Source organism: Engystomops pustulosus, chromosome 2, assembly GCF_040894005.1.
Source record: "Engystomops pustulosus chromosome 2, aEngPut4.maternal, whole genome shotgun sequence".
Lineage (NCBI taxonomy): Eukaryota > Metazoa > Chordata > Amphibia > Anura > Leptodactylidae > Engystomops > Engystomops pustulosus.
Window position 1 is genome coordinate 107,702,605 of NC_092412.1, and position 17,722 is coordinate 107,720,326.

Sequence of the window (17,722 nt, forward strand, 5' to 3'; positions counted from 1 at the left end):
CTTACAGTTATTGCATGTATGTGAAAGGTCCAGAATGTAATCAGTCCCAAGAAATAATACAGGTTATACATGAGAATCTTCAGATACGGTATAGATATCCATCGTTTTTTAAAAACAAGTACATATAAATGGCCTATATTCATATAAATAGATATATTCCATTTAGTGAACATATCCAGCTGAACATATAAAATATACTATATATCTGCTATAATTAGAAACAATAAAATATATAATAAAAAACATAGATGGAAATCATAATATTACGCTGTGGTGGCATATGCCATCCAACAAAAGGGATAGGCACATGCTCATATCTATGTCCTACAAGTTACGTTGATCTTCTTCAGAGCTGATTTTTACTGCAATCATGACAAATTCCTTACATGTAACATGTAACGTGATCTGTAAGATATTATTACAAATTGGAAGTGCTGGGGGGGGGGGCTGTAGGTACCACTTTTGGCAGTTATGATGGATAGATAGATTCAGAAATCAGATATCCCTTAAAGGGGTCACTAACTTTTACCCCTCTGAAGTAAAGATTCCTCAGGACCATACAGACTGTTAAATACATTGGGGCACATTTACTTACCCATCTCTGTGCGTTCCCCGAGGTGCATTCCCCGACGAGAATGCACAGCTGCCGCAATTCACTACCAGGGTGCGCCCGATATCTTGCATCTGTCGGTTCCCCAATCAGGTCCGCCGGAGTTCACCTTCTTCTTCCCGGTGCATGTAAGTGCTTGTGACACAATTTAAATGTTAAGTCCCACGCTTAGTCCGATGTGTTGGATAGTCCGACGGCCCGGCCCCCGATTTGTGTCGCATGAAAGCCGGCGCCGAAATAAGCTGGAGAGGGAATTCAAGTTAGGATATTTCCTATTCTATTCTATATATTCTGAAATAATGAACATACTGAAATCATCATTTTATGGTGTTTATGAAAGGACCTAGATGGACCCTGTTGACTTTATTGGCTTTTCATAACATTTCTGATTCACCATTTTACCAAAAAAGAACTATGCATCATGTTTGAGAGCACTACTATTCTCTAAAAAGCTAGATTTTACATGTCAATCAAATAGGTATTCACTCCAGCATCACCAATGAATCCTAATATTACATGGTTGCTTTTGTTCAAGTGTTTGGAAATTATTGCAGGTTTGCAGGTTTCTGGACCCAAAACATTCAGCCAATTATCAGGTATATGTTAGGATTTTACAAATTGGGATGCAATTCCATTAAACCTTACTTATTAATGCCTCTAGAGTATAAGAACTGTCAACTTCTACTTCATTGTTTCCAGGGAGTGCGGTGACATTATTAAAAACATCCACATGAGAAAATACAATGTAATTAACAGGTTGACAAGAACAGAGCAATGTTGGATTTTCTAGAAACTCCACAAAAATCTCTTCAAGACACATGATGCTTGTAACTCAATACAGTTTAACACAAAGTATTTTTAAGTGGTCGGACCAGGTTCAGTCTATTGTGCATGTTACAAGATTTTCTAATCTTGGGACAATGGTGATCCTTTCAATACAATTATGAAGATAGGGTTTATGTTATTAACCTTAAACAAGACACCACTACCAAAGCAATGGTCAATGTAATTTACAGAAAATCATGAAAGTCTATTAGAAACTTTTAAATCCTGATATTTGAAGATGGAACCCATTGTAAATTAACAGGTTAAAAATCTAGTTCAGTCAAACTGTAAGTCATTTTACTTATTACCTAAAACCATGAAACATATAAAAACACAGGATTGTAACAAGAGGGAATCTGTGCCTACAAACTTGCACTACTAAGCCAAACCTAAAACCATAGGACATACTATAAAGTATACACAATACTGTCCACTTAATAAGTCAAGTAAATTACATTGTTTAAAAGTATTTGTCCACCAAAAAGGACCTCTGGTTCCAGGGTCCAATTACAAATACAGGCGGTCCTCTACTTAACACCTGACTTACAGATAACCCCTAGTTAAAATGGACCTCTGGATGTTGGTAATTTACTGTACTTTAGCCTTAGGCTATTAAACAGCTATTAAAGTTATCACAGGTGTCTACAATTAAACTTTTTTTTTAATCCTGGTTCTCATGACAACCCAACATTTTTAAAATCCAATTGTCACAGAGACCAAAAAATTTTACTGTACTTTAGCCTTAGGCTACAATAAACAGCTATTAAAGTTATCACAGGTGTCTATTATTAAGCTTTTTTTGTTAATTCTGGTTCTCATGACAACCCAACATTTTTAAAATCCAATTGTCACAGAGACCAAAAAATTTTTGTCCGGGGTTACAATTATCAAATATACAGTTCCGGCTTACATACAAATTCAACTTAAGAACAAACCTCCAGAACCTATCTTGTACGTAACCCGGGGACTGCCTGTACAACATTTGACCCACAGAAATTTATATACCTAAAATAAACTTCAGAATATACTTTGGCTTCAAATAATTGCAAACTCTCTAGTATCCTGTAAAACTAATTTCATAAATGTCCTCCTCACTAAAATTTATGCTAAATGATTACAATATTATAAATTATTTCCTGAGTTGTGATTTCTAGTTGGGAAGTCAAGTTTTAAACAATTTTAGAAAATACTTAACATACTGTAGTCCGTTGACAAATGTAATAACTCTGATTTGTATCCGTATTGCTGGAGCAGATGATACCAGTAGGGTTTCCACATGCAGAATTCATTAGGCACAGTTACTGAATCCTTAATTAATTGACTTTCTTTTTAGTATACCGTGGTATAATTCATCTAACTTGTAAATCCTCCATAAATGTCCAAAACAGTAACTATGCACTTTGCTTTACTGCATTGAGAAAGTAGAAGTAGTATGAGTGAAAACAGGCGGTATTTTACTGCCAGGGTGCTTGCCTCCTATGCACAGGAGCACTATTAGCAGTGTTCAATATGTCACTGCACTCAACAGGTCATTAGTAATATATAAAATCAGATACTCCTTCCTTGAGGCAAAGACTACTCATTGTAATAATTATACACCCATTACAAACAACGCAGATTTATTATAACAGCAGAGCTGGAACAGGTTATCTGCAGGTGTCTTGCTTAATGCAGGTCTATGTCTGCATTTTACATTTACTTAGTAACTAATGTAAGGCATCCAAAGTGATTTCAATAGCTTGTGCTGCTGCTACCTGGGCTCAGGAGCATAACAAAGCACTCCGTTTAATGGGTTTGAAATGAAAGTAAATCAGTTCAACATTTTAGAAAGAATAATATGGACTTAACTTTTTGTACAGCTTTTTAATTAATATCATTTTAAAAGGGGGTTTCCAAGACTCTCATATTAATGGCATATCCATAAAATCGGACTCCAGTATTAGATTGGTGAGTGTCCGAATGTTCTACTAATTAGGCTCATTATAGTGAATGTGATATCACGTTTAGCAGGAGTTTTATCTGCAGTTTAGTCGCATTCAATTGAATAGGACTGAGTCATAATAGCAGACACAGCTGCTATTCAATGTATGTTGCTGTGTCTGGTATTAAATGGGAAAAACCATCTGATCAGTTGTAGTTCAAACACTGGGATCCTCATTGATCACAAGAATGGGGTCACTATTCCAAAGTTTTGCCCCTCTATTCAATAGGAGTAAAGGTAATAACTGAGCAGGGCACCTGGTAATCTCTCATCTTATGAGAGTACTGGAAATAACTGAAACCATTTTTTAGCTATTGTTGGCACTCCAAAAAACATTAAATATAGTGGCAGTATGCATGCTAAACCTGCTTCTTCATCACTTACCTCCATTATCTTGAATGCTTTGGGTCCCAGTGGTTGGACCACCACCAAGTAAATTGTTATTCTTTTTTTGAAAAGGGAGAAAACAGTAAAAATTGGGCCATTACCTAGACATAGATCAGTTTCTTTTTTGGGGAGTGGGGACTGTCAAATATTCAGTCACTCATCTGTTTATTAGAAAACTCCTTATAGAACTGTCTTATAGAATCGAATATGTTACTAGATGAACGATGCCACATTATTGTGTGTAGTACTTTAAAGAGGACCTGTCACCTGTAAAAACTGCCCTAGTGCCACAACAGACACAGCAGTGTTACACTACTAGCGTTATCAGAAGCCTCTGATAACGCTAGCAAACACTGACTCTATGTACAACAGAAAACGCTGGACCACTCTGTAAGCGGTCGGGCGTATTCATGAGGGAGCGGGATCAAGCACGGTGACTGCCGCATGAAGTTCGGCAGTCACTGGAGGCTTATGGAATAGGAGCGGTGGTCTGGGGGTGGATACGGGTAGATACGCAAAGCCAATTCTTTTATCTAATGCAAAGAAGAGTGTATATCTATGGTGAATCCATTGAAACAATGATTTACACTTCATAACTATCATAAAATTATGTTTCCATAATAAGTATTTCGTTGGATAATGTAGCCAAACTAAAGCCAATGTATACTAAAGAAGGCCTTGCTATATGTCAGTGGATTACTTACTTATATGCTCACATTATACACTGTTGACTAAGAAGTCATTGTGGCTCCCATGTAATCAGTTTTGGTGCTTAGAACATGAAGGCCAATAGCAGCTTGAGTTGTTTTATCATCAAGTTTTATATAACATGACCTCCAGAGAACGGCAATAGCAATTAGGTTGCATCATTTTGTACAAGGAAAAGAAAATCTTTAGCCCAGCAATCTGAGGCCAGGGCTGCGTTAACTGTGATGACCGCACTTAATGAAGACATCTGCCCAAGGGAGAACAAGGTTACTAACTCATTTTATATAGGTCACCAAGCAAATATCACATGATTTAGAGCCTTGTAAAGGATGTTACACTAATGCAGTTACACTTAGACTACAAAGTCTTTTTAGGTCATTGCATAGCGTTAAAACCAGTAGCTACAGTTTAGCCATGTCACCAGAAGTTTCAAAGAAGAATGTAAAGAAACAGCACAGAAAACAGCCTGAAAATGCAAACATTATACTACATTCATTTACAACATGGGAATATCACACTTACTTTATGTAGTATGGCACTTTATTTGGTGAAATAGCCCTTTCCCATGGACCCTGGACTGAAGCTGAAAGAGAAAGTTGAAAACTTTGAAATAAAGACAAAAACAGAATAAAGAGGCCATAATTCACATCCGTAGCTGTACACTTGACCAGGATCACATGGGTCTATTTGTCTGATAGTCCTTTAAGATTAACCTACAGACTAGTAGTGAAATATCTGTGCTAGACTGAGGAAAGATAAATTAAGTCAAGTACAGTGATTAAACACATGCTACCTGCACCAGAAAAACTAAACGGAGAGGCGAAAGTCTGAGCACAGGCTATATCTCTCACTGCTGCTCTTCCTTGTCTTTGCTGCTGTTTTTGTTTCATGATTTATTTTTCCAATTTCCTAACATAACAAGACCTGCTTTGTAGGCATAGAGTGGCTGTGAAAGCTCACCTGGATGTGATTCCCCACGGAGAGCAGTTACATAGAACTACACAGCAGTTCATGCATATGCTGAAGTGTAATTGCTAATATTAAAATCAAAGTTTTGTTTGGTAAAGGGAATTAATATTTTTTTTATTTGAATATGAACTTACAGTATAATAATACATTTAATAAATCTGTATATAGCACTGTATTATATTCTATACACTTACAATTTGCAAGGTACAGATACAAACAAAATAAGGCAATGGAGGATAATTAAATGGGTATAAGATGAAAATCTAGGAATTAGGGTTTCTGCTACCAAGAGGTTCAACTTAGGTCCAAATTTAAGTGTTTGTTCAAATTACAAATTACAGATGTTACACGGTAGATGAGATAGATGTTTCACTCATTAAATGGAATTCATATGATATTTTAAAATAACTTTTAGGTTATGAAATCACATATATACCGGTATTATTGTACTTTTTCATTGCGAAAAAAGGGCAACACAACTAAATTCAGTAATCCACTGACCGAGACTTATCAAAAGTAGTGTTATCTGCACTAAGTGCAGTTTGCCTTTCCAATGTGCAGGGTGCGCCAGATTATTGAATACTGGCGCACAGTCATCAATTATCTGGGGCACCCTGCACTGCTCAGGGAGTGTGCTCCATCTTTTTTAGGTGCACATTTAACATACAGTGTCGCTATATTAAATGTCTCGTGAACTAAAACAAAGCATTAACACGCCTCTTTAGCACAAACGCACATCCACATTTTTCTATCTTGTGCTGCCACAAAACTGGCACAGACACTTTAAAAATACATGTGCAAGCTCCAAAGACATTCTTTTAAGTGCAAAGTCAGACAGATCAGGGCCAGTACCTTTAAATCTGTGCACGTGATGTGATAGTATATTGACATCTGTCCACTTAGTGCATTATTAATCTACTCCAAAATTGTAAGAACATCCTTTTTTACATGATGTTTGACAACACCTGTTTAGTTACGGTAGGTTGCCCAAGGTTCTAAGCACGAAGGAGAAATAAGACAGCACTGCCTCATTATATAAATAAATCTTATAAATATTAAAGAAAACTCATCAACTATTTTATATACAGGGGTTCACATTTATTATGCTGTTCGTGCCTGTTTTTTGGCGTGAGCTGGCATTTTTTTCTGGTCCATCTTCTGCAACCTCTTTATTATGTGTCGGTGCTACAGATTTCCTCTCTTTCTGACAATCAAGACTTTTAATGAATGTCAATGTGGTTGCAGCTTTTTCTCCCTAACACTTTTCCTGCACCTCTAGATTACGACACTTTTTTCCGGGGCAATTGAGTTCTATAAAGCCATGAATGTGGAAAGTCATTTCAGACACCTTCTGTTGTCATAAAAAAAACTATTTGTGTGCCAAAAAAACAGACCTTTCAACACAAATAATAAATGTGCCCCAGTCTATATATATACTTTCCCAACAGATGATGGGAAAGTTAAGAATTGGTAGTGTCAAATATCAATACATTTAATAAATATGCTTCTGCCACAGTCACCTGGCCGTGACTTTCTTATCTCTCTTCACTGATGAAACATGAAGGTTCATTAACAGAGCACTGTAGTCAGTGCTACTTCATTGAATAATGCATAGTGCAGGGCCTGAAGGAAGGAGCATGACTCATTTTCATTGTATTCCTAGAACCGTCCTAGAACCTAGAGTCAAGCTCCTCCCTTTAGCCCCTGCACAGGGTATAATTCAATTAATCAGCTTTGCCTGGAGTGTTCCTTTAAGGGATTTGTTCATGTTGTTCAAGGGAATAAAGGAAGTAGAGTGAAATTTCGTCAGCCACGCAGATATACTGGGTAAGCAGGTCCCTAGCACAAAGAAAAAGTGGTGAGGGAGCAGCCTGGCACACACATGACTTAGAGATGTAACAATGACCTTGTAAATACTGAGTGTTCACTAGTAGAAAAAACACCCCAAAAAAGTTATATTTTCATAATCTTAACCATAAATTTGAAAGTTTCAAAGTATGAAATCTAATATGATACTGCTGTTTACCTTTATATGTAATTAAAATAAAGTAGGAAATGTAATAAGAATGTAATAACTTGAGAACTTACATAAGTTAAACAAATACGTGCACATACAGTGAGATGATAAAATCAATCAAATGGATTAAGGCAAAAATCCGCACAGTAATACTAGCAATACATTGTTAGCAGAAGGTTTTAGAAATCTGTTTGATTTGCAGCTTGTATTGTGTCTAATGTGGGATTCATATTGCATTGTTGTTTGTGCTCTTGGCAGCTCATGTGCAACCAAAGCAAAACTTGTTTTTTTTATGTCTGGCAGATTTCTTGACAAACCTTTCAGATATAACTAAAAGCAAAAAAACCCATCATAAATATAATACACGCTAGATGATTTTTACCTAAAGCTTTCACATTTTAACAAAAATGATGTCTGTTAAGTGAAGGCTGTTGAGTAAATAGCAACCTTAATTTAGTTATTTGATATTAGTGATTGGTGGGTACAGACCACCAAATTCAAATTGGGTGGATTTGGAAACGACCACCCCTGAAGCTTAACAGACTCCTTTGTTTGTGCTTCGGGACCAGGCACCCAGCACCAAGCTGGTTGGTTGATTGTTGAGCAGCCAATCAACCAGCTTGCAGCCCCTTAGCAACCACAGATATATAAGAGCAAGTTCACATGTCCAGTCCCCATTACAGACAGGAAACTGTTGCAGGCTGTTAAGGCTGAAACGTTACGTGCTGTAGAATTTACTTTTTGCTTGGTTTAAATGAAAGAATTTTGTACATTAAAGTAGTGCTTTGGCTTTACTTGATATATTACATTGGCATGGGTATCCATGCCTGCATAGCGGCCATACAATCTCAGAATAGTTTGCAGATCCATCAAAATCTTTAAGGAGAAGTTCCAATGACAGTTCCAGCATCATACAGCAAAATCCTAAAGTTCGAGGTTGCAGTAAAATTTTAAATGTGCTTTCACGGTATAGTTTGCAGTTCCAGCAAAATCTTTAAGGGGCAGCCTCTGTATAATTTGTAGTTCCAGAATTATTCAGCAATATCTTAACCCCTTAAGGACCAGGCCCTTTTTCGTTTTTGCGTTTTTATTTTTCACTCCCCACCTTCAAAAATCTATAACTTTTTTATTTTTCCATGTACAGAGCTGTGTGATGTCTTATTTTCTGTGTAACAAATTGCACTTCGTAGTGATGGTATTAAATATTCCATGCCGTGTACTGGGAAGCGGGAAAAAAAATCTAAATGCAGTGAAAATGATGAAAAAACACATTTGCGCCATTTCTTGTGGGCTTGGTTTTTACAGCTTTCACTGTGCGCCCCAAATGACAGATCTACTTCATTCATTGGGTCAATACGATCACAGGGATACCAAATTTGTATAGGTTTTATAATGTTTTCATACATTTACAAAAATTAAAACCTCCTGTACAGAAAAAAAATTCTTCATTTTACAGTGTTCTTGCGCTAATAACTTTTTCATACTTTAGTGTACAGAGCTGTTGGTGGTGTCATTTTTTGCGACTTCTGATGACGTTTTCAACGCTTTTATTTTTTTAGGACTGTGCAACCTTTTGATCACTTTTTATAGATTTTTTTCTATTTTTCAAAATGGCTATAAAATGCAATTTGCGACTTCGGGCACTATTTTCCGCTACGTGGTAAAATGCAGTGAAAAACGGCTATTATATTTTGATAGATCGGGCATTTTCAGACGGGGCGATAACTAATGTGTTTAGGATTTTTACTGTTTATTTATATTTATATCAGTTCTAGGGAAAGGGGGGTGATTTGAATTTTTATGTTTTTTTAATATAATTTTTTTTTTTTACTTTTTTTAATTTATTTTTTTTACTATTTTTCAGACTCCCTAGGATACTTTAACCCTAGGTTGTCTGGTTGATCCTACCATACACTGCCATACTACAGTATGGCAGTATATGGGGATTTTGCATAACATCTATTACAATGTGCAGATCGCACATTGTAATAGATAGCCTCGATCATGACTTTGTGTGATCCGAGGCTGTCATGACAACGAATCGCAGCTCCCCGGTGACGTCAAAGGGAGTGACGATCGGAGCCACGATGGCGGCGCCAACGCGCCGCCGGCTCTTTAATGCCGCCGGCAGCTTTGTCGGCGGCGATCAAAGGGTTAACCCCCGCGATCGGTGTTAGCGTCGGGCGTTTGCTTCATTATGAAGCAAATGCCCGGTGAGTATGAAGAGGGCTCAACCCGTGAGCCCTCCTCATACTCCCCCATGCGCAGCAAGACGTAAGGGTACGTCTTATTGCGCAATGGGGTTAAAGACACATTCTCAGTACAGTTAGCAGTTGCAAGATCATCCAGTGTTAAGTTAAAATACCAGTCTTAGACCTATTTCCATCAGTGTTACTGGCAGTATAACAAATATTTGCTTCAGTGTTAACGGGTAGAAAAAGATTGTTAAATTCCACATTACTGAAATTTAAACTTGGAAAAATAACTGGGTCGGTGCACTGAGAGGGTCTTTAACCGCTATGATATTAACAGCATTTTTAAATTAATGTTTTACTCTTATTTCTTTAATATTTTTTATGCTTAATTTTTAAGCACTTTCCCTAGCCCATTTTAGGCATCTCAGCTGCCTATTATTCCCATTGTTTTTCAGCCCTCTAGCCCTTACCAACTCAATTTATAGCTCTTTAATGCCGCCGGCAGCTTTGTCGGCGGCGATCAAAGGGTTAACCCCCGCGATTGGCGCAAGCACCGATCGCGGGTGTTAGCGTCGGGCGTTTGCTTCATTATGAAGTAAATGCCCGGTGAGTATGAAGAGGGCTCAGCCCGTGAGCCCTCTTCATACTCCCCCATGCGCAGCAAGACGTAAGGGTACGTCTTATTGCGCAATGGGGTTAAAGACACATTCTCAGTACAGTTAGCAGTTGCAAGATCATCCAGTTTTAAGTTAAAATACCAGTCTTAGACCTATTTCCATCAGTGTTACTGGCAGTATAACAAATATTTGCTTCAGTGTTAACGGGTAGAAAAAGATTGTTAAATTCCACATTACTGAAATTTAAACTTGGAAAAATAACTGGGTCGGTGCACTGAGAGGGTCTTTAACCGCTATGATATTAACAGCATTTTTTAATTAATGTTTTACTCTTATTTCTTTAATATTTTTTATGCTTAATTTTTAAGCACTTTCCCTAGCCCATTTTAGGCATCTCAGCTGCCTATTATTCCCATTGTTTTTCAGCCCTCTAGACCTTACCAACTCAATTTATAGCCATTTTGGGTGGAAAACTTCAGGTCCCCCTTGATTTCTATGGGGTTTATATTCAGGTTTAAAGGGATATTCCCATTTCATCAAATTATTGTTATTGTTTTTATAATAAAAAGGTATACAATTTTCTAATATACTTTTGGTATCAATTCCTCATGGTTTTCTAGATCTCTGCTTGCTGTCATTCTGTGGAAAGCTTCTATGTGTACTTCGAGTGGACAGATATCTGACCATGGTTACACAGGTAGTGCTTCATTATATCACAGATAGTAATATGAGCTGTGGGTTATAACTAGCCGTGCACCTGTGTGATTATGGACCACTAGTAGTAAACACAGAAGCTTCCTATAGCAGGACAGCAAGCAGAGATCAAGAAAACTGCAATGAATTGATACAGAACGTATATTGTAAAATTAGATAACTATTTATCATAAAAAGAATTACAAAAATTTTGTGTAATTGGAATACCCCTATATGTTCACGACAAAGTCTGGGTCCCAAAATGAAATTTTTCTTGATATTTCAACAAACTTGACAAACCCAAAATTTGCCCAATCTAATACCTAAGTGAAGTTGGCCCCCCCACCTTGTTCAAATAAAACAAAATTGGTGTCAAACGTTTGTGCTACGTTTGTGCTGGTTTGTGCAGCAGAAATTTTCGTTTGTGCCGCTATCGTTTTTAAGATTTTAATGAAAGTTTCCAGAGGTCATCAGAGGTCAACCAGCCCCCCCACATTGTCCAAATCAAACAAAACTGGTTCCAAATAATTCTGCTACGTTTGTGCTGGTTTGTGCTGCGCAAATTTTTGTTTGTGCTGCTTTTGTTTTGAATTTATGAACAAAAAATGAAAGTTCAAAAGTTCAAGCAGCCCCCCCACATTAACGGAATCAAACAAAACTGGTGTCAAATGTTAGTGCTACGTTTGTGCTGGTTTGTGCAGCAAAAATTTTTGTTTGTGCCGCTATCATTTTTAATATATTCATACTTTTTTGCAGAGGTCATCAGAGTTCATTTCTTCCAAAGTACAATGTGTTTGCTAGCTCCCCCTGTTGATCAAACCAGGGAAGTGTCACTAGGTTTGTTTTTTACCAGTTCATCCAAAACACCTCAAACACCTGAACATACCTTAAAAATTATAACGGCACAAACAAAAATTTTTGCTGCACAAACCAGCACAAACGTAGCACTAACGTTTGACACCAGTTTTGTTTGATTCCATTAATGTGGGGGGGCTGCTTGAACTTTTGAACTTTCATTTTTTGTTCATATATTCAAAACAAAAGTAGCACAAACAAAAATTTGCGCAGCACAAACCAGCACAAACGTAGCAGAATTGTTCGCCACCAGTTTTGTTTGATTTGGGCAATGTGGGGGGGCTGGTTGACCTCTGATGACCTCTGGAAACTTTCATTAAAATCTCGAAAACGATAGCGGCACAAACAAAAATTTCTGCTGCACAAACCAGCACAAACGTAGCACAAACGTTTGACACCAATTTTGTTTGATTTGAACAAGGTGGGGGGGGCAACTTCACTCAGGTCAATCTAATCATTGCTATTTACTATGAAGAAAACAATCAGATAATAATATTCTGTGTATCATTTATGTATCACTTGTATTATACATGTATCAGCCATATGTATATTTTAGGTGGATAAAGAATTAAGATATAGTTTTATTGTAAAGTTGCATGACCATAAAATTGTAAAAAATAAAATGGTGATCTGACATCTGGACTACAAAAAAATCCTCTTTTGATGTTATAATAAAACATAAGGTTTATGCAACTCACTCAACAATGTGACACTTTATAAGAACAAATTTTTTTTTGCTGATTAAGATGAAGAGCTTGATATTATTCTGAGGTATTATCTATCCTATTACCTGTTGTACCAAATTTCATCTGTTCCATTTATAATAAAACACTATCTTAAAGTATCTTAAAGTAAAGACTTAAAATAAATCCTGCTGTAAAATTATTTTTACCAAATTGACATGATTGATTCCCTTTCGGAACAAAAATAATAATGCCCATATTGTGTTGGTATTGGAAAAAATACACGTCACTCGATATTTCGAAGTATATGGGTGCACAAGTAGGTTACTACCCCAAATATATAGAGAAAAGATAACTTGGCACTCCTTATAGGTCAAAAATTGGGAGAATTTATTTAATCCAGAATAAACAATATAGCAAACCAACAAAAAATATTCTTATAAAATCAGACCTTCATCAGGCATGGATTGCAAGGTATAAGTAGAAATGGAGATGAGATGCGGTGCTATGACCACTGGAGTGTTGGTGGAAAGGAGGAAAAGTGGGTGTTCCCGCTGGAGAAATGTGTTGGTGAACATTTTCTTTACAAATTTATGAAATTCTTTTACTCTGATGCTACTTGACAGATATTCTCATCAGCAGTAGTTAAGTGGGTGGAGACTAATCTCTTCCTGTATCTGCAGTGAAGCTGAGTCAGTTATAAGGTGCCCTCACTTTCCATGATGCTTTGTGATCTCTTATGAAGTAACTCCACTGAGAAATAACTCAGCAGTTACCAAAGTGAATTAATTGAGATTCCTACAAGTAAATGCACTGACCTCAGCATAGTGTTTACTTACAAGATGTCTAAAGTGACAAGCTTTTCAGCTCTTATCACAAGTTGGAGCTTGCAAAATGTAATAAGTTGTAGAAACCAGCAGTGAAATTGTTACATGAGTTGTATAGTCTGTGCTGTGGGAGCTTTCCAGCTAGCTACACACAAAGGCCATCACATAATATCCTCCTCCTCACAGAGAAAGCATTGAGCAGCCCCTCCCCCTCCCCTCTAGCAGTTACAATCTATGTTTTTCTTATGTCATTCTATAAAGATGTGCTGTACAAAATGCTAACATCCCATGCAAATACCACAGCAGTCAATAAAGATACACCCCCACACACAAACACATTTCTTTGCTTGTTGTCTTCTGGAAGGGACACCGTTGGCCTCCATCAGACCAAGTTGAAGAATATATTTGGCATATATAACAGGTGTTTTTCTGGCACATAGCTAGCAGTGTTTCTGTTTTTCCTCTGGTCCTTCGAGAAGCCATGTCTTTTAGCTATTTCAGTGGAAAGTGCTAAATGAGGTCTTCATATCTGCATGATAAATTTTACTTCTGGTAGCACCATTCAATATTCTGTGCCATGCACTGGGAAGCTGGAATTTTTTTTTAAATGTTGCGGAATTGACAAAAAAACACAGTTAAGCCATTTTCTTATGGTCTTTGTTCATACGGTTTTTTATTTGGGATCCAATTGACACACCTTTTCTAATCTAAGTAACAATCACTTAGATACCAACTTTATAAAGTTTAATTTTGTCTTAATACCTTCGAAAAAATTCAAAAACTTTCTTGTGTTGCCATATTCTGACATCTATAACTATAAATTGCAGAGCTGCGAAAGGTTTCATTTTGTGCAGGATGAGATGGCACTATCAATGATATAATTTTGACAACTGTAAAAACCTTTGATCATTTATTTTTAAGGGTAGTAAAATGGCAATAAAGTTCAGTTGGGATACTTGGACTTCTTTCCTGTTATGGGGTTCACATACTAGGATAATTGTTTTTATTTTTGATAAATTAGACATTTTGTGATTTATTTGTTTGCTTTTTAATTCTAATGCACATGCTAGGCAAAAGGGGGTAACTTTTTATTGTTTTCATATTTTGTTTCCTTTTTCCTTACAATCATCTATCCCCCCTACCAAGGTGCTTGAAACCTAGGGGATCTGATTGCTTATACAATGCACTGCAGCAGAATGAAATTGAGTCTGCCAATTGACAGCTATGGAAGCCTCTAACATGCTCCCAGCTGTAATAGTATTTAATCAGCACTCTCTGATGACATGCGTCAGCACCGATTATGGCAGTTAATGGCAGGTGTTTGTCTAAAATAAAGCAGACACCTGCCCACTATGGAGAAGGCTCTGGAGAAGGCACTCTCCATACATCACTTGATGGGCAGTCATCTAAATTTTTTGGTAAACCAGTCATTCAAAGGTTGACCAATTTAATTAAATCTATTTATCAGAAGCATAGGAGTGCCTATGATAACCAATCAGAGCTAACCTTTCATTTTCCCACATCTGTTTAGAACATCAAAACTGACCTCTGATTGGTTTCCATGGGTAACAAGAACAAATTTACCCCAGACACTTCTGATAAATCTTCCCATTATATACAAATTTTCTCTCTGGACAGAACTGTGGCTAAATGTGTAGGGAAACAAAAATTGGTGACACATACCCACATCATCTTTAACTAGTTAGCCTATTGTATCACTTCTTTCCAATCACTTATTATTTTCTAATTGTAGTTTTTTCTTTTCTATATTCTGTCCCTGAATATGTGTCCTTGCCTGAGATCGGGTAACAGTATTAAGTGTTATGCTTTACAGAAGACTCCTGGCCATAAGAGGCACTAGGTTGAGGTCTGTGGAGAGGTTATCAGGCAGGCTTTATTGTCAAAAGTAGATGTTTGTTTTCTTCCATTGTCATACTGTTTGTGAGATATATAACCACTGCATACAAAACCCTTCAGATGTATGATGGCAAGTGTCAATCTATTAATTTAACTGGTTTCCATGAAAATTGCAGGTTAGAAAATGTACACAGTGACATTGAACATTGTTGTAAAAATGATGACAAATTTGTGCAAAATATATTTCACATAAAATCTTGCCTGATAGGTAATGCTAGCTAATGAGACCATCCCTTTAAATAAGCACACAAAAAAGATCTAATGTCTTCAGGTTAAATAAGACTTTTTAGACTTTTTGTGTGCAATTAAAAAGTATCAATTGTTCCTTTATTTGTTTCTGAAAAGTTACCCACTCCAACTTTCAATTTCTCTAAATTTCTAGGTTCATAAAGTTGACTTGATACTGGCTCGAACTCTAAGTGAATCCACAGGGACTGTACAAGGGTGAAATCAGGTATGCCAACAATGTCGTCCGGATTTAATGGAGACATTGATTTATAGCTTCCACCTCGGAGATGGCCTATATTATGGATGAAAGAGAAATTTGTCATCTGTTGGACTGTCACTGTCCTGAAGATGTGATAATAAACTTCACTTGTTTCTATCCAAAGAAGTTGATTGACTGTTTGTCTGGGATCTGAATAAACAGAGTGGACAGTCAATATGAAGAGCAAACTTGTGATTTATCAAGAGCTTTATTAAACTAGACAAGACACTGTTGAGGTCATCTCTTAGTTTTTCAGGTAGGACCATTGATACTTGTCCCATTGATTGCAACAGATACAATGTTTCTTCACACATGTTTAGATCATGTTTAAGTTAAATAATATGTGAATTGTGAAATACTTTATCGCCATAAACAAAACAAAATATTTTTTAGAGTTCCTATACTTACATAAAGATGTTATAATGTAGACTTGGTTTTCCTTCATTTGTGTTTTTCTCAATTAAAAGAAACAATAACAACAAAATACAGGAGATTGGAATGGAATTAGTGATTTTTTTTTCTCAAACAGTGTAAAACTTAAACTAGGACTCAATTTAGGTCGTAACATATTTCAAAACATAAAAGATAGTTGATGCTCAAACTTTTGACGCAGTATCCAATGGATAATTTCATTAGCATTTACCATTAGTGGCAGGTTTATGGACGTGAATCTAAACTCATGCAAGCACCGCTCGCAGTTATTAATCCTTTAAATGAGTCCTCTCACCCACCGGTAACACCTGGGATTGATTTGGGGTGCACCAAACCTAGACTTCAGTCAGTGTTCTTCTGACCTGAACCAGCAATGTTCGGTACAGATGGCTCATTGCCATTAACCAAGCATTACAATCTATTTTCAAACACTGTGTGCTGAGAAGTGCTATATATGTTGTTATAAGAGGCTTTTACATATATTTGTTGATACCAATGATTTTTAAGGAGACATGATTAATGGAGACCAACCATTGATTTGTGTCTTGTTTATACAGTGGCCATACATGGACAGCGCAATATGGAGCTAAATTCATTCAAGGATGTAAGCATGACAAGCATTCACAACATATTTGCTGTTTACTGTCATAGTCATCTTTTAGAAAAGTATTAGACTTGGAGCACTCTTGTGCACTAGTTTGTGAGATCTCTTCCCTGAACAAGGCACAGCCTCTCCCCCTATGTCACTGCTTTAGTATTCAAACAAAAGCTTACTACAGCATGGCAAATAGCAGATGTTGGGACTGTATAGTGTTCAATGTTTTAAGAACTCCTAATGATCAAAATGCCTTTTTAGAGGGGTTTTCTGAACATAATGCTGCCCTACTTAGGGGCAAAATAAATCAGTAACAAGTGTGCTTTCCTTTTAGCTCAGATGCTACTAAAATGTTAACATTTTTGGCTAGTTGAAAGCTGCAAAAGAAGTCAGGAATGTGAGTATTTATGAGTAGAACCTCTCAGTATAGCAGGATTTATTGAAAAGGGAGCACTCCCATCACAGTGCAGTGTAGGGGGAGAATTAAAGGAGGCACTCAGCTTGTGAATTCACTGGACTTCCAACACTATAGGGGGATTTTTTTAGGAGTGGAGTTTTAAAGGGCAGACTTAAAGTGCTCCAGTGCTTACATCTACTAAGGGGCTTTGGCCTTCTAACAGACACAGACTCCAAGAGGTTGGATCTGTTTCGAACAGGTCTGACCTGGCATAGTTTTCTGCTATAGTCTTACTTTAGTAAATGTGCCAAAGTGGCATGCAGAGAAGAAAACACTCAATTTGGCAGGGAAGGGGAGATTTAAGTGCCCTATCTTCATCCATTTGGTCAAATGGAAACATAATCTCATAACAGCCCTACTCTAATTATACATTATTCTTTGAAACAAATAAGGAAATAATATTCACATTAGTAATTTCGTATTTTACCTTATAAAAAATAACATTTTAGGATCAGTCATTTGGTCTA

General features: G+C 36.8%; 1 protein-coding gene across 15 annotated transcripts in view; it reads right to left on the reverse strand.

Annotated features, from left to right (window-relative positions):
- DMD (dystrophin) overlaps positions 1-17,722 on the reverse strand; it is a 1,566,296-nt gene that overhangs the window by 190,434 nt on the left and 1,358,140 nt on the right. For all 15 annotated transcript variants that reach the window (XR_011853162.1, XR_011853161.1, XM_072135922.1 and 12 more), the window contains one exon: positions 5,034-5,094. Coding sequence is in view for 13 of the 15 variants with exons in the window: in XM_072135922.1 (XP_071992023.1) it covers positions 5,034-5,094 (61 nt within the window). In the remaining 2 variants the exon portion in view is untranslated. The remainder of the gene's footprint in view (positions 1-5,033; positions 5,095-17,722) is intronic.